This window comes from Protopterus annectens, chromosome 8.part0, assembly GCF_019279795.1.
Source record: "Protopterus annectens isolate FY-2018-M chromosome 8.part0, PAN1.0, whole genome shotgun sequence".
NCBI lineage: Eukaryota > Metazoa > Chordata > Ceratodontiformes > Protopteridae > Protopterus > Protopterus annectens.
In genome coordinates, this window is record NC_056741.1 from 1,499,095,934 (window position 1) to 1,499,119,199 (window position 23,266).

General features: G+C 40.7%; 1 protein-coding gene across 2 annotated transcripts in view; it reads left to right on the top strand.

Moving 5' to 3' along the window:
* Positions 1-23,266, top strand: part of PRDM10 (PR/SET domain 10) — a 1,088,540-nt gene that overhangs the window by 438,089 nt on the left and 627,185 nt on the right. For both annotated transcript variants that reach the window (XM_044081083.1, XM_044081084.1), the window contains exon 9: positions 8,354-8,590. In XM_044081083.1, coding sequence (XP_043937018.1) covers positions 8,354-8,590 — 237 coding nt within the window. The remainder of the gene's footprint in view (positions 1-8,353; positions 8,591-23,266) is intronic.

Genomic DNA, 23,266 nt, shown 5'->3' on the forward strand with positions numbered 1-23,266 from the left:
GTACTTAACCATAACTTGGTATCTGTGTTGTCCGCTTCTCTTTTTGCTTCACCTTCCCGCCCAACCATCCCCCTCCTATTGGATGTGCTTCTAGAGGATGTAGATAGCCTTTGTCAGAACCCTGGTTCCAGCTTTAGCTTTTGGTTTTCCTTCTTTATTCCTTGGCTTTGGTGGCAGCAAACATGATCTGAGGAGGTTGGGTGAGATGTAGAGGATTGTGGGTAGGGGGAGTTTGAGCCTGAAAGTTCAAATCTGTGTGAGGTGGCTGAGCCGGATCTGAGGCTCGGATCTGAGACCCATACATGAAGCAGAATGAGAAGAGGACAACACAAATACCAAGTTATGGTAAGTACATAACTAATAATTTAACCCACTGATAGAGAAATGTCCACAAATCTACAGCTATACCCATGGGCATTATCTAACCTAAAATTAAGGTAACCCATACTAAAGCACTTGTTACAGCATGTGCTCTCCAACTTATACTGATTGCTGTCTTTTCTTATCTCTGTTTACCTCATGTGAAAAACTATCCTGTATTCTTAGAAAATATTCACTTTTAGCCTTAAGAAAAAATTATTTATCTTTAAATAAAACTAAATAGACCATTCTGTTAAATGTATCAAAGTATTAAGGTTGCTAGGGAAGCTGCTCTTTCTTATTTACTTCCAGTAATTTCAAACTTTGTTTTTACTGAGCTGCTTGCCATTGTACTTTTTAAATTTTGCACTTCCCTTAGCAAACAATGCTTAGAACTTTCAAGGTTAATTTCTTGCACCTGCAGACTGCTTGTCTCCATGGCAACATAGCCAGCAACAAGAAAAAAAAACAGATAATTCCATAAATGGACTAAAGAGTCTTTATCAATTTCACTCCAAGCAAAACCAAATTTACAACTACATTTGGTTGAAAATGACTTGACGCACACTGAACATTTGCTAAAGGTAAAAACGAAGCAAGTATTATTGGGTATGCAAGAAACTTAGTGCTTCTCATGATATTATGATTTTGTCTCATTCTGTAAACGTTCTTGCTTACAGAAAACTCTTGTTTTCAGATTAAGCCAAGGGCATTAATCCAGACATTCACCTATGCAAAAATAAGAGAAAATATTTCAACTTTATATGTTATATAATCGGTGCTCTTTTACCCCCTACCACCACTACAACATATCTTAAACTTGCTTTTGTTCAGCCTTTCTTGTCTTTTAACATCATCAAGCTCATATTTCTTAAAACTGGAAAAGGTACTTGTTTACTTTAATATTTTTCCCATACATCAGTTACTGAAAAGACTCACCCTCACCCCCACATTTAAAATACCCATGAATATATATACTACACAAAATTGCTTTACTTTATGACATGCCATTATACAAGGTTTTAAAAAAGTACTGAAATGTTGGGACCTGCTTTAGTAAGTCCTGTAATGCTGAGATTGAAGAGATTGAATCCCCCAAAAAAAGAAATTTGCATATTTGAATATTCCCTTCTGTCTGAGGTATGGTGACCTTGAAGTTGGTATATATAAGTTTGGGTGGTGTGGAGTGCTTGACCCTCTGCAAAAAATAAATTTTAAGGAGAAGAGAGACAGTGATTTGTTTTTTTACTACATTTTTTTTCAGTGCGTCTACTCTCAGCATTACAAGTGATGCCATTTCAATAGGGATCCTCTCTAGGGCCTGTTTCAGCACATAAAGGAACTTGCCTCTCCTTGCATAATAAGACAAAACTCTCTTGCATTCTTTATTGTTCCTTCCTCTTGGGCCATTGAGATATTTCCATTTAGCTTTCACCTGTGTTGTTAAATGCATTTTTATTTGAACGGTATTGTGATGTAGATACTCCAATTTCCTTTGCTGACACTAACTTTTCACATGGTAGTGTAGATTTCCCATCATCCCAGATAAAATATATAATTATATTCTGGCTGACTTTGAGAATATCTGCAGAATGATTAGAACAAAATAGTGGAAACAACACACACAAATTAATTTCTTGTATCTAAGTGTAATGCTACCATTTTCCATCTCTTTAAATCAGATTTCAAACTAAGCGTAAACTTCCTAACACATTTTAAATAGCGATTTCTGTATTGAACTTCCCAAGCTGACTCCATGTATTTGAGATGAGAAGGTTCCCGTAGAAATTCATTTACTTGCCTCAGCCTTGACAGTGAAACATAATTTGACACTTCTCTAGTTTTATTAATCTTATAACCCAAACAATTTCCAAACTTATCCAACTTTGAAACTTGAACTTTGAATACTGCTTGGGTCTTGTCAGATAAACACATCAGCAACCACTGATTTTTATTTTTACTTGTTTACTGCATTTGCAGTATCCTCTGTCATAAATTTCTGTATCTTTGCAGCCAGTGGTTCTGAGTATAATGCAACATTCTTGACAAAGGACATCCTTGATGGTCACCCCTGATAGCATGACTGAGAGAGAAAGGCCATGCCTTCAGTCATTCTGTAAATTCCCATGCATATCCATAGGCACTCATTTTTTTTTAAATAATGCTATTCAGCTGTATCAAATGCCTTCCCTCTATACAAACTTAATATCACAATCTCATCATCATTAGTCTGACCAGCCCTAATCAGTAATCCTATCTTGGTTACATTGACAAATGTCTAATATCCCTGTCCCAGTTCACACTGATGATCAAGTCAACTCTTCCAAATGCTTTGGAAGTCTCACTGCTGATTATAGGCATAAATAATTTTTACTCATAGTTAAATATGGCAGTAGTTATATGAAAGTTGAAGTATGGAGATTTATAGCCTCCTTTGGCAGAACCACTAATCTGGCTTTTTTCCATGATTTAGGTATCACTCTTTCTTCCTAAGGGCTTCATTGAACATCCCTGCAAGATAAGGAACCATTTATTATGCCTCCATACCTGTACTGAGAAGCCATTGTTGCCTGGGGTTTTACCTTGTGCTTGAACCCCCCCCCCCTTTCCCTAAACTCTTCAGCAGTTATATGGTCCATTAACTCCCTTGCAGACTACCTTTGGCACACCTACATTTAGTCTCAGAATCATAGAAAGTCTCATAGTAATGATAAAACACCTCTGCAGTTGCAGCAAGGTTCCTCAGTACAGTATTTCTTGCCATAGACCATAGTCCTGCAGCAATTCTTTGAAACTTTTGCTGTCACACATTCACTGTAGGTGCTTTCTGGTGCCAGACTACTGAAATAGACATTGCTTATTTTAAACTATGCATACAACTAAATGTGGTACCACAAGGCCTACGTTTGTTTAAATTTCCTTTTGGTATAACATACGATGAAAGTATTGTGGATGATTTTGCAATGTTGTTTGATGACATGGGAATTAATTTAAAAAAAAAAAATACTGTCATATTATGAAAAACAGAGGATACATATAACAAATGAAGTCGATTTGTTGGATGATGTAAAAATAAGGGAAGACTTGTTATTTTCTCAATATAATGAGTTGTATTTTAAAATTTTAGACAAAGTAGAAAGAAGTAATATTTTTTATAAAAAGCAAAGGAAACTAGACAGAGATTTAAAACAATATAGGAATAAGCAAGTATATCCCATGGAAAAACTTTTTATGAACAGTAATGAATTGAATAGGAATGGTAATGGAATGGTGGCTAGTTATAGTGAAGTAGTGAGAAATAATGGGGACAACTTGGAGGAAATGGAATCACAGCAGGGTTTTCAAGAGGTGAGGCGCTCAGAAAGACTGGCACACAGGTATACAGACAAGGGAGTATACAGACAAGGGAGAATACAACAGGTCCTATTGCCCCCAACCCAAGAGGAAAAACAAATATCGGGGGGGGGGGGTCAATTAATTGGTCCAAATGAACTGCATGAGATAGTATGTAGTAGTGAAGGATTTATGATTTACAATTATACGGACAGAATTATTACTGAAGAATACTTTAACCTTTTGTCTAAAGGGGTGAAATTTGTCCCAGAAAGGAAAGATAGTTTATTGGCTAGCATTTTTGCATTGAAACTTTGTCAAGAATTTAAATCTTGATATTCTTTTCACTGGACAAGATGATGTATTGGCATCTACAGAAAATCTACCAAGAATAGATAGTAACAGTACAACATTTAAGAAAAAAAGTATTTATAATCCTCCACTACATCCCTTGCTGGATACCTATGAAAAATTAGTATTCTAGGATATATATGATATCCATTTGCGTAAAAGAGATGTTCCATGGAATCTTGCTAAACAAGAGTATGATTTTTATTAGACTTAAGGAAAGACAAATCTAGTCACATAATGACCCCAGATAAGGGTGGGGGTATAGTCCTATATAGATCAATGGACTTCTCTAATGCAATGCAAGATCTTTTATTTGATGCATCTACTTATGTAGGGGTGTCTAAAAATCAGATAAATATATCATATACACATACAGACTCATATTTGGAGGAATAGATAAGAGAATAGATCATGAGTTATATCATTTTTTTACATAAAAAAGATCCAGTTATTCTTATTTTTTTCGGGATCCCCAGGATCCATAAAAGTGTATTAAAACCACCTTTTAGACCCATAGTAGCTGCCAGTGGTTCAAAAACTCATCCACTGGCAGTATTTGTGGATACTTCAGTACAGCACATTATGGGTAAAGTACATCTTGTGAAGGATTCATGGGAGTCCTTGGGGCTTTTGAAGCAAGAACTATGGAATAAGAACTTTATTTTTTTAACAGTTGATGTAAAAGATCTCTTCACTGTTATATCCAAGGAGGAAGGTAGTGCTTTATTTGAGGAAACATTGATTGTTTTTTCAGACATTACACATGCACAAATCACCCTGATAAGTGAAATTATGAATTTTATACTTGAAAATAATTTTTCTCTATTTTGAAGGAGAATATTATCAACAAATCAGGGGTGTAGATATGAGGGTGGCATGTGCCTCCATATATGCAAATCTGGTTGTCCTTGGATGGGAGACTAAATATGTTATAGATGGGCCCTTTTTGGCACAGGATCAAAAGCTAAGCAAGGTTTTTGGACAATATTTGTATCCTGTGGGATGGGCCATATGAGGAAGAAATAGATAAATTTATGCTATACTTGAACCAAACTACAGACTTCATTGAATTCACTTATAACTACCATAGAAAAGGAATCAATTATCTGGATATATATGTTTCTCATGATAACAGTGGGTTTAAATCTGTGATTTTATAGGAAGGATACTTTTTGTAATGAATATCTGCATTTTCATAGTAACCATCTATTAGCACAAAAAAGAAGATTAAAGGGCAAGCGGTTAGAATAGCCCACATGGCTTCACATCTTGAGGACGTGAAAATTGAATTTAATAAAATATCACTTATGTTTCAGGAAAGAGGGTACCCCCAGGCCTTAATAAAGGAAGTACTAGATGAGGTCTATGCAAAATGGGGTGTTGTATACAAACCATTATTGGGTGAAGGATTGGTTACGAGTATGGCTATGGGCCCCAGATATAAAAAGGAAGACACGCATGAAAAAGCTTGTGTACTACAATATAACTCTCTCTCAGATGAAATTAAGGGAGCATTTAGAGCCAACTGGAATATTTTTAGGACAAATCATTTCATTTTTAATAGGGTGAGTAGAACACCAAGATTTGTAAATAGTACAGGACCTAATATCAAGAAGTTGCTTGAGAGCAAGGTAGATTCAATGGATATAACATCTGTAGGTACACACCCCTGTGGAACGTGTAGTCAATGTCCCTATATTAATAGAGAAAGAATAGTTTTCTTGAATAAACTGTGTAGTCAAGTAGTATCCCAGAAAGGGAACTGTTTAACAAGTAGAATAGTATATTTGGCAATATGTACATCCTGTCAACATTTCTGTGTTGGCAAAACAGAATGTCAATTAAAGAATAGGATATATGAACATTTAAATGATATTAAAAATAAAAAAGTCACAATGCTTTGTATAGAAATGTTCAGGTTTGCCAAAATTTTTATAAATTTGTATTTGGTATACTAGAAATAGTTAAAATACAAACCAGAGGGGGTGATTGGAAAAATAAGCTGAAAAAGAAAGAGACTGAATTGGAGTAGAAGTTGTCTGCCATGTTTCCACCAGGTCTTAATGACTTTATTTCTGTTGCAACTTTACTATATGAAAGAGCATGTCAAATATAATGTATTGTATTTTAAAGTATGCATAGTGGGATATACATGTATGTTGGTAACATCAAGTTTATATATGTTTTATTCAATAGCAAAGTAATGTGATGTTTTTAAAAGGAATGTGGCTATTTTTGTAATGGTGACTTTAATAATTGATTGCTGTTATCATGTGAATGCTCATATTATTAATTGGTAAGGTTATTTAAATGATACAAAGTTTGTCCAAATTAAATTTGGGGTAAATTGAGTGGACTCAGGTTGCCTTTTGGATGAGCCTGCTGTGTATATGCTTTGGGAATGTTTTAAGTGAACCTAAAGCACAAGGGCAGAGGTTAGATTTTATGTCCTGATAACACTTGAAACTGTCAGTGACAGCACCAAAAACAGCCTCATCTGGATTTATCAAGTAAAATTACCATCTGCAAATAAAGCTAACTTTCCTTGAGTGCTTTATCAGTTATATCCCTGAATTTGTGAATCCGTTATTTTCTATGCCAGCATCACTGAACACAAGCAAATAACAATGGGGAAACAGGAGATCCCTACCTAGTACCTCTGATCAAACTGGAACCACCTCACCTTAATCACCTTAATATGGTAGACTAACACTTGAGGTATTTAGTCAGCATTTTGTCCTGTTACTTGCATTTTCTTTTAAGTCTGTTATACTGGAAGTCATATAACAGACTTAATACTGAAAGTTGTAGAAGCCGCGGTGGTACAGCGGTAGCGTTGTTGCCTCACAGCAAGAGGTTCTCCTGTTCGATTCTCGGCTGGAGTGCCTTCTGTGTGGAGTCTGCATGTCCTCCCTGGAGTCGAGTGGCCTCCGAAAGACATGTGTGAATGGGCATGCCTTCGTTGAAGGTTGGGCATCAGGCTGGCAACTCGGCACCATAAAAATCTACTGCCAGTCATTAGCGGACCGGAGTTCCACTGTGGCGACCCCTAACCGGGGAAAAGACAAACAAACATACTGAAAGTCGTATGACATTGACTGTGATTGGAAGTATAACTTAACTGGTTTGATAATGATTATTGAAAATTTGAGGCAGACCTCCAGTACACTTTACTGTATTAGATTTTGATTAATTTTATTTGTACTTTGTTTTCCCTCATACCCAAGCTGTATCTGATATTGCTCCCTTTTGGATCCATTTGTTATCCTTTTTTATACATTTTAAATAAATATAGATGCTACAAAGTGTAGTGTATACTCTTCTTTAAAAAAAAAAAAAAAAGGCGGTTTTTGAATGGGACACTGTTTTTGAATATTATTGGAAATGTGATGTAGTAGTTTGGTGATATTATTGAAAATGTAACTGAGGTAGGTATACAACACATGGGTTCATAGGCAAGTACTAGTGTACCTGACCTTGTGGTCCATTTTAAGCCAGTTTCCTTTTTTGTGCTTGAAATAAACTAGCCCATTTGGTTATAGATTGGCAATACCCGTACCATGGTTGATAATTGCAGATTACCCTTAATGAGAATAAGTGGGATCATACCATAGATAATTTGAGGGTGACCCATGCATGGTGTAAAGCATTTAGGAACTGTATCTGTCTAGTAGTAGTACAGGGGTAAATTTTCTGTTTCCCATCCATAGGTAGTTGTACTTGAAAATGGACAGGGATAAACTTTGTTTTATGTAGATGGGGAATCTGTTCCATAGCAACAGTATCCTCTGCGAAATATACCTGTCCCTCCAAATGTTCTGTTGGTCTTGCAGAAGAGGTTTAGATCTCTAGACTGAGTATTTCTGATGCCATGTGATTTGCTGATGTGCATTAAATGTATCAGTAAGGAGTCAGAGGATGCCTTGTATGCCAGACACAAGTCGTCTCTTAGCAGTCTGTAGGATACCGAGTATCAGTGACAGAACTTTGGGTCAGTTCATATAGGACATGTTATTTAGGCCTTGTATCTTTTTTGAAAGGTATGTCTTTGGCGTACCAGTTGCATGTATCTGGACAGATATGTGCCGAAGGGGGCATTATATTCAATGACTGGCCTAATGAGGGCGGAGTAAAGGGGGACAGTGACATCCCTAGATCTTGACACAATCCTTTTCTTTATAAGCTGTGCAGTATAGAAGAACGTTTTTTACAGCAATAGACACATTTGTCAAATGTTTTTGAATTCAAGAAAAAACTAAGAGGAATGAGAAGAAACTCTGGGGTGTAACCAAAACATTTTAATTTTTAGGAGGTTCTGCAGTTTCCTGTGAAAGATCAGCCTGAAGAGGATGAGCAGACTACCCAGAATGGACTTGATCAGGAGAAGCAGAGTCCACATCCACAGCTGGTGCAGGAGTCCAGACAAGAACAGCAGCAGCAGCCTGAGGAACAATCCCAACCTCTGAGGCAGCAGGTGCCAGAACAGAAATCAACAGTAGTGAGCAACATCACGGCCGAAGACATGATGCGAGCAAAGCGCATACGGGTAACTGCCACTGGTGCTGTTTTCATTTTTTTTTTTTTACTTTTGGCATAATCTTGTTCTGTGCATTTATGATACTTCATTTATGCTCACTTTTTTGAGATAGTTTAAAAAGTTGCAACAAAGTAAGTATTTAAAAGCTCAGCTAATGATTGCAGAAGGTTCAGAGATTCAGTGCTGAGCTTTCCAAAATGCATTTCCAAAGAGTTATGCACTTTCTGGATCTGCTTTAATTAAAGTTGTAATTTGTTTTAATGGAGTCTTGGGTGAAGTCTTTCACTGAATCTGGATTAAGCCCTTTTTCTGGAGCTTGCAAGTTTATTAAGTTTATTAGATCAGGGTCACTTCTCAACAGTGCCATGTAGAAATGTGTTTCCTTTAACTGGAAATTGGAGTTTAGGAAACTTTGCTGTCTTCTGTGTGCTTTGAAGATGATTCACAGATGATCTCTGGTTCTGTGATAGTGCACGGATTGGATTTTAGAAAATCTTTGTGGCTTTAACTCATTATTGCACCTGAACGTAAATAATAATCCTAGTGCAGAGTTGAAAGTATGTCCCCATTTGCAAAATAGTGCACACTTGCACTGTCAACAGTGGCATTTGTTTCTTTAGGCAACCCAGCATCTTCACACCCAGTGGTGTAGCCAGCTAGGAAACAGGTGTGCATCTTATACTCAGATGGTGTGACTTATGGTGTGAGGACTGTGGATCATTATGGATAGTGAACAAGGGCAGGTATTACAGAGTAAGGAGGATATGACATTGTGGTACTTTAAAAACTGTTCACAGCTCATCAGGCAGAATGTTAAGCCATTACTTTGGTAAGTTTGTATCAACATACTTTTCATGAGGCTTGCTGGGTTTGTACTCTTTTTGTCATTATTTAGTTTTGACTGCTTGATGCATCATAATTCACTGTTTGTTGCCTGTAGTTGTAGTGTTTTGTATACTGTGACTCTGTTGTTGTATAGTATGCGTTTCTGTGATTCGTGGTTTTCTGGTGTGTCAATGTGCATTTAAGTGATGTGTTGCATACTCTAGTATGTCTGTATTCTCTGTACATCACTGCTGTCATTTAATTTCAGTTATATTTTTATCCTTCACATCAGTAATATTCTCACCATACAAGTCACATGCATTTAAGATGTTTTAGTAGACATTAATATATTTGCAAATGCCTTCTTTGCATGATTCCTGATGTAGCTTTTAAATATTGTAAAGTTAGCATTTGCAAACAGTTAAATGATACAAGCTTTTAATTTTATATAATTATTTGTTTGCTAAGTTGATTGAACTGCAAGTTCCCCTTTTCATTCCCAGTATAGCTTCATAACAAAAAGCAAACAAATAAGCAAAAGCTTACAAAGCACATAGGTAGTAGAATCAACAACCTAAACAAATGGGCATAAGTACAGATATGTGCAGCTGCAAGTATAAATACCACAGCACAGTCAACATTCTTAAACTGGGTTAATTTTCCATTCATTCTAACCCTATGTAACATTAGTAACCTATATAAAAGGCATATGCTGTGTAATTGATGCACTTTATCACTCAGATCGATCAATATTATCAGTAGTACCCGAAGTATTATCTTATGATTTGTTTTTTAATAACTATTTTGATTTTCTGACAACTAGTTTTCTGATGGGAAAAACATTTTGTTGATATAGGTAGGAGAAACTGTAATACCCCACTTGTGTAATTAGCAGGAGACAAACCTCTGAGCTATGTAAGGGTGGAATTATAGTACTGTGTGCATTTTTCTTTATCCTCCTGAAGAAACTGTAGCACCCAGAGTGGTTTTCGTTTCAGCTTCTTAATTACCTCTAGTGTGAATGCCATCATACCTGGAAAACATTAAAAAGATATTTAGTTTTTTCTTTTCTTATTTTGTTTAAGAAAAATGGCTGGGTGTGCAGTGAGGGAAGCTGGGTCACCACACCTTCCCAATCTATACATCGTCCAGGTCATGCAATCTGTGGGAAAGGAGAGAAATGTCATTAAGTGCAGTAGGTCATTTCGCTGAGTTCATACACTAAACCCATTAGGTTTTCCTCTTGTTGTTACCTCATTTAGTTTTATCCATTATTTTTGATTTATCAGGCAGTTAGTTGATGCATTCTAGGACTGTGCCTATTATAAGAAGCTCTTGAATAAGCAGCTATGAGCCCTTCTAAACAGGCAGTAGTTTCCATCTGACAAACTTGATGTTGGTCTAAACAGGGAAGCTGAAATACTTTGCTCATGTCATTTCTAACTGTTGAAGAACTTGGCATACTGGAGAAAGTCTCCCCTCAAAACATTTCTGGGGAAGTTACTGATGTATGTATGCATGTGTGTGTATGATTTCAAAACTAATTAATGTGTACCTTTCCAGAGCTTAACAATGTATTTTATTTATCTGAATAGTATAGGTGCCTTTACCCTCCATTTGCTCCACAATCGTCATTCATGTTTGTGTACATTCAACCAGCATACCTTTCAACTGTCCAGAATTATGCATAATGTTCAGATTTTTGTCATATTTTTGATCTATTCCTCATAAAATTTGTAGTTCTCTGGAAAATATGTGACGATTGAAGTCACTAAATAAGGAGTCATTTCAGTTTCAGACTTCATAACCTTTAGAAATTGCATGTGAAAGCAAAACCTGTTATTTTAGTAACTGTGTAAGTTTACAAGAGCAATATTTAAAATTTGTTGCTGATTTTGGGCCTTTGTTGCACCTTTTTTTTCTGACTTTGTCCAGAATTCTTGCAGCAAGAGGTTGAGAGGTACTAGTGAAGTGCTGTAAAGCAAAATGCTTTTGTGTTGATACCTGTATCTCTGCATACGTCTTGTGTACCATCATTACACTGTGTATAAAGAATCCTGCTTCTGGATTTCCAATGCAACAGCATTACACTATGTATCAACAAGCTTGTCTCCAAATGCCTCTTCTGTATCTGTATTAAGTCAGTGAAAATAACTCCCTGTCCCAGGAGTCATGTTTATGATCTGCTGTTGTCACCATTAAACCAATGTAAATCACTTGTTATAAATTATGTACCAAAAACCTTGTCTCTGAATCACTGCTGTGTATCAACATTATACCAGTGTAATTCACTTACATACCTTTCGGTGCAGCATCCCTGTGGGATTTGCCAAAGTTTCAGCCAACACACTCTGAACAAACGCAAGAATAAACTAATTCTGAAGGGACTGCTTAAATGTCCCTTTTCAGAGGCCCTTTCTGCGATGGAGGTCTCAACCCCTCCTATGAAAGTTAAGAAAAGGCCCCATTCGGTTCCCTCTTCACCCTCTGGTGACCAGGGTAAGTCTATGAAACCTAAAATTCAAAAGTTATCCTTGGAGCATAAATATGCCTCCTCGGCACCATCCTAGTCTGCTCCAAGTACTTCGACTACTGCTGTATTGGTGCCAGCCTCATCGCCGGCTCCAATACTACCTCCTGCACTGACTATAAACCTCACCTCACCTGCTATGACTTTGGTACCAGTGTCAATTTCGTCACAGTGCACGCCTTTGATGCCGATCTCTGCAGTGATGATTGAACCTCTTGGTTCAGCTCCAAGTATTCCTTCAGCACCGAGCTCTATTACAGCAACACTGGATTTGACCCCACTACTTCCTGTCTCTAAACCTGAGACATCGGTGCCAGCAGATCATGCACCACGGACCCGATGCTCTCCGTCCATAGACCTGTTCTTAGGTCAGTTGTATTGCCCATTCTTAGATTGACCTGACTCCCCTTCCAGAGTATCCACTAGATCCACCAGGAGCCTTTCAGAACTTGATGTGGTGTGTCTTGTGGATCACCTGTTGGCAGCCAGGGGGATACCCGTGCCTTCCAAGACCCATCCTCCAGCAGGACTTGGTTTGACCTCTCCACGGACTCCATCCTATTCTTCTCCTTCAGCCATCCTGGTTCCGAAGCCGCCTGCTCCGATGTCCTTCTCAGAACCCCCCGCTTCTGCACCTGTAGTAGCTCTCACTGAGGCACCGGGTCTGCCCCTTTGGTCCTTGGTTCCTGCTGAACCAGTCCTTTCTCAATCTCATGATTGGGCGGCAGGCTCTTCGGTTTGGGGCATGGTTCCGTGTGGTCCTTCGGTTCTGTCCTCTGTGCTGGTAGCCTCGTCTGCACAGATCTGGCTTGAGGCTCCATCCTCGGGAGCGGGTTTGACAGAGCATGGTGTGACCATGGTTCCAAGGTTGTCCTTTTCGGTCCCGGGCCCCCATCCCTCTTCTGATGGGCTTGCTTTCCATGTGATGGAGAGGGCTTTCTCTTCCTGAAGCATTCTGGTGATGTCGGAACCCCAGTTTTTCCCCCCTGAGCTACAGCTGCCACGGACCCCCCCCCAGTACACCAGGCAGGGAAGCCACAGGAAACCCCAGTTTAGGGTACCCACTCTTCCGAGTCCTCCTCGGAAGCCCCCACTGAGGCAGCCCCCACAGAAGAGATCAAACAAGAGGAAGCACTTTGACTCGCCTGAGGAGTCTCTTAACAGAAGACCTGGATTACGATGATGGTTGAAGGGTCCCCATGGTCACCACCTGATGATGTCTCCACCAGAGACATCCTTGAAATATTAAAGCAGAAGGGTGACTGGAAGCCATCCAACCCTTCCTCTGAGGAGTCCATGTTCCTGCAGGCTTTCTGTGCCCGGCCATCTACCTCGTGGGTGATCCCGCCTGCCGACAAGATAGTCCAGCTCATAGGGCAATGCACATGGAAGAACCCTGACTCTACTGAGGCGATCCCTTGGAGACCTGACAAAATTCTGTCCCCTCCTGAGGCGAACCCACACTGGTCCAGAGGGTTACCAGTCGACACTATGGTGATGGGGGCCACAAAAAAAGATCTGGCTGAAGAGAATCCTGCTGTCCATCCACCCAACAGGGAGTCCCGGGACGTGGACAGATTGGGGAAGCGAGTCTTTGCATCAGCGACCTTTGCCATTCGGTCCCTGAACTATTTGGCACATTTTATGAGGCTCCAAAGAGACTTGATCTCAGAACTCTTTGGAACACTCGCAGGACAGGTGTCTGATGAGGTACGTGACAAAGTTGCCTCACAGCTTGCTACCCTGTAATCTATCTCCAACTCGTCCATGAGGTTGCTTTCACATGCAACCGAAGGGGAGGCTAGAGCTGTGGGTTCAGGCATAGTTATGCGACGTCATGCCTGGGATGCACATTTGTGACCTTGCAGATCCCCTTCAAGTCTTCCTTTCTGAATGCTCCCATCAAAGCATCTTCTCTTTTTGGTTCCAAAGTGAAGGACACGCTAGCCAGGTGCGAACAGGTTGGTAAGACCCTATCTGCTGTAGGTCTTCATTTTTCCAACCCTCAATGTTCCTTTTCCAGGATCCAGAGGAGTGGGAAGATGTGGCGCAAAAAATCTCGGGGTCGTTTCCGTGCCGCATATGGTGATGATACCCCCAGAGGTAGATGGGGTAACAACTCCGGAAGATGTCCCTAAAGAGGCAGAGGGGGTCCACATAACCAAGGCTCCAGAGACTCTTTCTCTGGACAGTCTTACCAGCACTCCTGAAGAGCTGTCTGACTGCTTGCCTCTAGAAGCAGTCTGGCGTTGTTTCACTCTGCACCAAGCTGCCTGGCACTGTATTACCACCAGTCGTTGTGTGCAGAGTATAATTACCAGAAGTTATACCATTCCCCTTATTTTTTATCCGAAACTTCCAACAAAACTTCCCAACGTTCCACCCAGTCAGACGGAAGAGGCAGTTTCAGAAATAGAAAAGCTATGCCAAAAAGGAGTCATCCAACCATTCCCACCAGACCAATGTGGATCTGGATTTTACTCAAGATTCTTTTTAGTGCCAAAAAAGACAGGGGACTGGAGACCCATTCTGGACCTCAGCGGCTTGAACAAGACTGTCGCCCAAACCGTATTCTGGATGGTCACAGTTCAGTCCATCTTCCCTTTTCTAAGGGAGGGCGATTGGATGTGCTCAATAGATCTCTGGGATGTGTATTACCACATCAAAATGGACAAGCGCTCCAGGAGTCTGCATCAGTTATGGCTAGGAGCCAATCATTACCAGTTTTGTCCCTGCCGTTCGGTCTCTCCACAGCCCCCAGAGTGTTCACAAAGTACATGGCAATGGTTTAGCCCTCACTCGAGACTGCAAGGATTCCGGGTGTTTCCATATCTGGATGATTGGCTCCTCACTACCCCCGCCAAGCATCTTCTGGTAGCAGCCCTACAATGCACACTTTCTCTGGCGGAGATTTTGGAGATAACTGTGCACTGAGAGAAGTCAAACATGGTCCCTACCCAGCAGATATAATTCATCAGAGCAGTCTTCAACACCCAATCCTGTCTGGTGTTCTAGAACTGAGAGCGGTGCTTTTAGCATTGCAGGGATTCCATCCAGTTCTTCCCTCTGGGACAATTGTAATTCAGTCAGACAATATATCAGCAGTCTGATACATCAACAAGCAAGGAGGAACAAAGTCCAACCCCTTGTGTTGAGAGGCCATGAGGATTTGGCAGTGGGCGATAGATTCCAATCACTTTCTGATAGCAACACATATCCCAGGGAGCTCCAACGTAATTGCGGACAAGTAGAGCAGATGTATTCTCCTGCCCCATGAGTGGTCCCTCAATCCTGATGTGGCAGCAGAAATTTTTGTCCGCTGGGGCCAGCCGTGCTGCGACCTTTTTGCCTCTCCATCGAACAACAAGTGCAGCAGCTATTCTGCCCTATTCTCCCCAAAGGGGGAGTCCCCGAGGGACGCTCTGATTCACGATTGGCCCACAGGACTTCTTTATGCTTATCTCCCCATTCCTCTGATTCCACAGTTCTTAAAGAAAGCTCATCGGTTGAAATGCAAAGTGATCCTCATAGCCCATTTTTGGCCTCGACAAGTTTGGTTCCCCTTCCTTCAGCCTCATCTGGTATACCTGCTATGGATTCTGGATAGTCTTCCAGACCTGATTGCTCACCCCCAAGGGTTGAACCACCTGAATCTGTCCAGTCTCGAGCTGACAGCTTGGTTTCCTCCACTTCTGTTAGTTGCCAGGCAGGTTTATCTCACCTCACCTGTTTGGGATATTATCCTGGCCTCTCATAAACCATCCACCACAATACTGTATCAGGACAAATGGAAAAGGTTCTCTCTCTCTTTTCAAAGGATAACATGCTAGATCTGTATTCAGTTCCGGTCACAGTGGTTTTGCAATACTTGTCTAAGTTTTTTGAAGAGGGTGCCGCAGCCTCTACCATACGAGTACATCTGGCTGCAATTTCGAATTACTATAATGGGCTGGATGGTACGCCTCTCATCTCACTACATTTATGTAAAACCTTTCTCAAAGGAGTTTCACACATCATCCCCCCAGTCAGACAGCTTATAGAGCCATGGAACCTTACGTTAGTTCTGCAGTCTTTAACTCGGCCCCCCTTTGAACCTGCAGCGAAGTATGACCTGAAATTTTTGTCTTGGGAATCCTTGTTCTTGGTAGCCATTACATCAGCCAGGTGGGTTTCGGAGCTACAGGCATTGTGCATCAAAAGACCCTATTTGGTCTTTAACAAGGATAGAGTATTACTCCGGACGAATCCATCTTTCCTCCCCAAGGTTGTTTCTGACTTCTCCATCAATCAGTCCATTGACCTACCAGTGTTTTCTGAATTTTTCTAATAAAGGAGAGTACTGCCTACATTCCTTGGATGTACACAGACAACCGAGATTCTGTTTAGACAGAAGCAAAATTATGCACAAGTCTGACCAACTTTTCATTTCTTTTTCTGGACCTAGAATGGGAAATTCTGTATCCAAAGTTACTTTATCAAAATGGCTAAGAGACTGCATACGCTTCTCCACAAAAGAACCTATGCCACTGGTTAAAGCCCATTCCACTAGATCTATGGCGACATCTGTAGCTTTCCACTGCAGGGCCTCTATGGGTGACATTTGCGCAGCAGACACTTGGGCTAAACCTCACAATTTCATCAATCATTACAAATTGGATGTGGTCTCCAGAGGGAGAGCTGCCTTCAGCTCAGTGGTACTCAGGAACGTTCTTCCATAGGGCCGCCCATGTGTCTCAAGGTAGCTTGGGATTCTGTCCCATCAGTGATGAATGGAAAGAAGATCAACAACATCAGATAAAGAAGTTATGTCAAATGATAAATAAAAAAAAATAAAAAATAAATAAATGTCTTACCATAATGTTCCATCTGTGTTGTTCATCTTCTTTCAGTCATCAATTCCCACCCTCCTTCCCCCACCAAAGGCTCTTGGAGGATAATTTGGGTCCAAATAGTGTCTTACGGTATTTGCACAGAGTGGGCCTCTGCTTTTCTGGATGTTCTTCGTGTTTCACTGTTGCAGTTATTACTTTTGGGTAATCTGCTTGCAGGTTGCCCTCAGTCGGCCTGAATAACAAAGTCTTGGGTTCTGTGTCGGTTGCTGTCTCTTCTTCCATGACATCAGGTTATCAGGGGTATAAAACATGCAGCCGATGCCATTTTAATCAGTCTTTCTTGCCGCACGGTGCCCGAAGCAGAAGCAGTTCGCAAGTGCAGGTCGACAGACTCCTGAAATTTTCATGTTCGAGTTTCAGAACCGAAGTCTTCAACCTAAAGCTAAGTAGCCCATTGGGGGAAACTTTTTCTTGCTCCTTACCGATATCAGTAAAAGTTAATAATTGTATTACTTGTGGGAAGTAAATACCTCATAAGGATTTTCATTTGTGTTGTATTCCTTGCCTAGGCCATGACCATAACGTGCCTTGCTGTTGGTTTTGTGCTAAATTTAACCAACTCACTATTAAGCGTCGGTATATTTTGCTTCTAAATATTTTGGCTCAAGATTTAGCTATCCAGAAATGTCGTCTGTTAGCAATCCGACTACCGGAATTCACAAAAAACGCAAAGAAAAAGACAGAGACAGACCGTCAAGGTCCAAACCTGACGACGGAGCTTCTCCTAAGCCAGTCGCCGGTACTCAGTGAGGCGCTTTCGCAGCCCCTGATGCCCGCTACTTTTGATTCGCAGGCCTTTACCCATGAGACACTTTAAGTATTGAGCCCAAGGAAGTCTCTCCCTTAGATGGCTCCGGAGCCGCTGAGCAGGCACCGGCTTCTGAGGGTGTTTTCAGGCCTAAAGATTTGTATATTAAAGCGACACCATCATCAAAAACAAGGCCAAAACCAACTTCTTTGTCTAAAAAACTGACACATGGGCCATGTGTTCAGGCCCCTATGCCTGAAAAGCAAATGATCAAAATGGCTGAGTATTTAATTACCCTGATCAGGGATTCCCAACCCTCTCCTGCTAAGAGGCCTAGGCAAGGCACTGATTATGAATCTTCAGATCAGGTTTCCATTTTTTCTGATTCCTCTTGTGATCAGGAGTTTTCTATTCCCCATTATGAGGACTCTGATGCAGAATAATCTATCCCTTCTGCTTCTCCTCCTGAGGATTTTTCTTTTGGAGAAACATTGCATACATTAAGGGAACATTTTCATTGGGAGAGTCAGGATTTTTCAGAATCCAAAAAGAGGCTTAGGGATTTCCTTCTTCTCCCTCAGCATAGGCCTTTGGCTATACCTCCTGTTTTAGACATTGCTGATGATGTTTTCTCAGAATCCAGCATGGCTTCTGATTCCCTGCCTCTGGCTGCTAGTAAGCCAGACAGATATTACAGGGTTCCTGACTCCCACAAGTTTCTTTTTAAAAACCCTACTGCTGATCCTGAAACAATTTCTCAGGGTTCCAAGGGTGTTGAGGCTTCTACCCTTCTGATAGAGACTCTGGGGCGCTGGATAGATGGGGAAAGAAGGTTTACACGTCTTCAACCCAGGCTATCAGGGCTTTAAACTGTCAATTTCATATGCTTAAATATCAGCAGCATGTCATGGGCTTACTGAAACAGAAAATGATGCTGAGTTCTGACTGTGTGGAAAATAAAGAGTTACAGGATTTATTGCATTCAACTGAACAAGTTGGAAAGCATAATTTGAAATGTGGTTTTGATTCCTTGGAGGCCTCTTGCAGGGCCACCGTAACTGGATCTGTGATAAGAAGGCATGCTTGGCTCAAGGAGCAAAATCTGCCTGATCATGTTAAAGCAAAATTGTTGGATGCTCCTTTACAACAGGACAGTCTATTTGGTAATAAAGCAGAGGAAGTTTTGAAAAAGATGGAATACAAAGCTAAATCTATTCAAACTGTAAAGGATTTCTTACAAGTGCAGCCACCCAGGTTCAGTAGGCACTGGCCTACTAAGAATTGGTCCTTTCCAGTACCTAACAGAGCCACTCAGGTCAAACCCAGACACTCCAAAGGATCCAGGTTTGTCACAAGGAACTTGCACATCAAAACAATGGGGTGCCTCCACCTCCAAATCTGGAAGTAGCAACCCCCCCCCCCACGGTAAACAGTCTCAATGACTTTCCTCTGCCATTTCCAAGCACTTATTTTTTGGCAGCCCCTTTGGGGGGAAAAATAGCACTTTATGCACAAAATTGGCATCTAATTACCCAGGACAAGTGGGTCTTAAATATAGTATCCCAGGGATACAGATTTCATTTCCACACGTTGCCAATTCCAAACGGATGGCCAGATCTGCCTCCAAATCAGTGGGCAGAGGCCCAGAAACAAGTTCTGCCTCTAATGGATATGGGGGCTATTCAACCAGTACCAGAAAAGGAAAAAGGGCAAGGTTTTTGTTCAAGACTTTTCCTGGTACCCAGAAAAGACAACTCATGGCGTCCAATTCTGGACTTATCCATTCTAAATACTTTCCTGGACATTCCAAAATTCAGGATGCTGACTCTACAACAGTTATTGCCTATGCTGGGCAAGGACGCCTGGTTGGTAACTCTAGACTTAAAAGAGGCTTACTTGCATATCCCAATCAGGGAATTTTGCAGACGATACCTCCGTTTCAAAGCAGGCTTTTTGCATTACCAGTTCTCTGCACTGCCCTTTGGCTTATCTACTGTGCCCAAGGTCTTCACAAAGTGCCTTGCACCAGTAATTGCATTTTGCAGACAAAGAAACATTTAAATTTATCCTTATCTGGACGATTGTCTAATTCAGGCAGAAAACAAGGACGCTCTTCTACAACATCTGGCATTTGTGAAAAGGCTTATAACATGCCTAGGGTACACCATAAACGAAAAGAAATCACAACTGGTACCCTCTCAAGTAATTACATTCCTGGGTGCAAGCTTGAATACAACTGCCCAGATGGCTTACCTCATGCCAGAAAAACAAATTGAATTGATGACATACTTCAGACTAGTGGCCACAAAAACCCAGCTATCTGCAAGACAAATTCTGCAGGCCTTGGGGTTCATGGCTTCCTGCATTCTACTAATTCCATATGCAAGACTGCATATGAAGAAACTTCAATGGTACCTAAAAAGCTTATGGAGTCAACATTGTCACAGCCTGGAAACAATGATTCCTATCATTCCTTGCCTGCAGCAGGATTTCCTATAGTGGGCAGAGGCCTGTCACCAAAACAAGGGATTGTCATTCATTCCACCCGCTGCCACCCAAACCCTGACTACAGATGCATCAGATTATGCTTGGGGGGCCCATCTGGCAGGGAGATGCATTCAGGGCGAATGGAGCCCAAATCAAATGCACCTACATATCAACCAGAATGAAATGCTAGCTGTACAGAATGCTCTGACAGCCTTCAAGGACTTTCTTCATCTAGGACAACTACTGATAAAGACGGACAACACCACAGTTATGTGGTACATAAACAAGCATGGGGATACCCACTCCTACCCCCTTTGCAGACTAGCCATGGCTTTGTGGAACACAGCCTTGACTTACCAAATACATCTACAAGCTCAATTCCTGCCAGGAAAGCAAAATACTCTGGCAGGCGAACAAAGCAGAAATCTTATGGACCCACACGAATGGAAACTGGATGCACAAATCTTTAGCATGTTGGCACAAAGATGGGGGAGCCCAGACAAAGATCTTTTTGCTTCTTCCCAAAACTATCAGTTGGACAAATTCTGCACAAAAACTCATCACAGAAAAGTGTGGAAAGTGGATGCTCTATCCTTCAGCTGGAAAAACCTATCAGCCTATGCATTTCCCCCTCTGCCTCTGCTCTCCAAGGTTTTACTAAGTCATACAGGAAAAAACAAAAATTATTCTGATTGCTCCAGACTGGCCTCGCCAATGCTGGTACCCGCTTCTACGCAATATGTCACACCTTCCTCCGTTGTACCTGCCTCAAACACCTTACCTACTGTCTCAGCAGAACTATCAAATTCTGCACACTCCGCTCCAAACTCTGAATCTTGCAGCATGGCTAATCAACTAATTTCACTAGTCACATCTCTCAGTAAAGCTGTGATGGATGTCATTTTGGAGGCTAGAAGGCCTAGTACTAGAAAATCTTATGCTGTTAAATGGAAAAGATTCTGTGCCTGGAACCAAGCACAAGGAATAAACACAGTAATGCCCAACATTCTTCAGATTCTGTAGTATTTAACTGAGATGCTTCACAAGGGCCTATCTTTTTCTTGTATAAAAATCCATGCCTCTGCCATTTCAGCTCATTACAACACAGAGCCTCCTCTTTTCTCATCCCCTGCTAAAGCAGTACCTCAGAGGGGCCAAAAATTTGAGGTCTCCCAGGAGAGCACCAACTCCTGCATGGGACCTCAATTTTGTGTTGGAAAAACTCGCACTACCTCCTTTTGAACCAGCTGCTACTGCAGACATAACATTTCTCTCTTGGAAGACAACTTTTCTTTTAGCAGTCACTTCAGCTAGAAGAATTTCAGAACTACAGGCCCTCATGGGGTGGCCCTCAGGACCAATCCATCCTATATGCCTAAGGTGGTATCCAGTGTGGCTGTTAATCAGACCATTCATCTGCCAACTTTTTTCCCAAATCCACAGAACAAGGGGGAGCGGATTCTGCATTCATTGGATGTACATAGACAATTAAGATTCTATTTAAACAGGACAAAATCTCTAAGAAAATCTGAGCAACTACTGGTGGCATTTGCTGCAGGGGCAGGCGGAAAGGCTATTTCAAATGCAGACTATTTCAAAATGGATAAGCCATTGCATTTGTTTCTGCTACATGCACCATGGTAAACCTGTCCCCCATTCCATCAGGGCTGCATCTACTTTTGCAGCTTTTCTCAGAGGGGTTCCTACCAGAGACATTCTAGAAGCTGCTACTTGGAGCTCAGTTCATACGTTCACCAAACATTACCATTTACCTCTCTTTTCTAAATCCAGAGCAGGCTTTGCCACTGCTGTCCTGCAGGGCCTTATAGCTGCTCCTAATGCTGTATAATTCCATCATCCCAACCATAGCTTTGGGATTCTACCCAAATGTAATGACTGCAACATTGAAACACGAAGAACATAGTACAGTTGTGTACACTTACCATAAATGTAGATGTTCGAGTGTATTCACTGTTGCAGTCCTGGTTACCCACCCGCCAGCCCCCTATTTCTCTCTTATTATACCTCTTCTTTCCTTTACTATGCTCAAAAGCCTTTTTGGTGTATTTGCTTTTAGTTGGAGATATATTTTTTGTGTTCCAAATTACGTGTGTATATATATATTTTTTTTTTTTTTTTTTTTTTTTTTTTTTGCTCCCCATTTGGGGGGCATCTGACATCTGGGGCAAGAAGAACTGATTAAAATGGTATCAGCTGCATGATTTATACCCCTGATGACCTGACGTCATAGAAGAAGAGACAGCAACAGATGCAGGACCTAAGACTTTGTTATTCAGGCCAACTGAGGGCAACCTGCCAGCAGATTACCCAAATGTAATGATTGCAACAGTGAATACACTTGAACATCTACATTTATGGTAAGTGTACGCAACTGTACTTTTATCACAGGCAAACTCGATCTGAGGTAACAGGGAGAAGGGCATTGTGGGTAGAAGCTTAGCTCGAGAGTTTTTGGCTGGCGCAAGCTTGGTAATAGGCTGACTTGGTTCCGAGGGCTCGGAACCGAACACATCGGTGATGAATGAAAGAAGATGAACAGCACAAATGGAATGTTATGGTAAGACATAACTTCTTTTTTTCAATACTTAACATAAATCTCAATCCAAGTAAAAAACGAACTACACAAAACTAGAAAAAACAAATAACCTAAGCGAAAACGTCCACCAAGCACCAATTTATTAAACATTGAGCGCTTTCGTAAGACCAATGTCAAACTTGATCAGAACACTCCATAAAACCACAATAAGGCTTATATAAAGCAATAAAAATCACATTACTTAAAATTCCCACCCCTAAATTAGTCCTTAAAACAATACATGTAACAAATACAAAGTTACTGACACCTTACCCACCTTTTTTAAAAAACATGCAAACTAATACATCAAAAAAATACTGTATATGCAAATACATACATGATGAAAAAATTTAAGAAAAAATAAATTCAGCTTTTAATTTTAAAATACTATTGATGGTTATGGCTTCATTTAATCCTGAAGGTACAGTAGTGTGTTACCCCTTAGCTGCCAAATCAATTCTTTATATTCTAATAACATTTCATGTGGACCTCCCCTCTGGTCAAAACTAACTTTCTCTATACAAGAGTATTTAAATAAATGCGTGGGAAATTTAATGCGTTTGGCTAATGCATTTTTATCATCCAGTTTCTGAATATCATATTGATG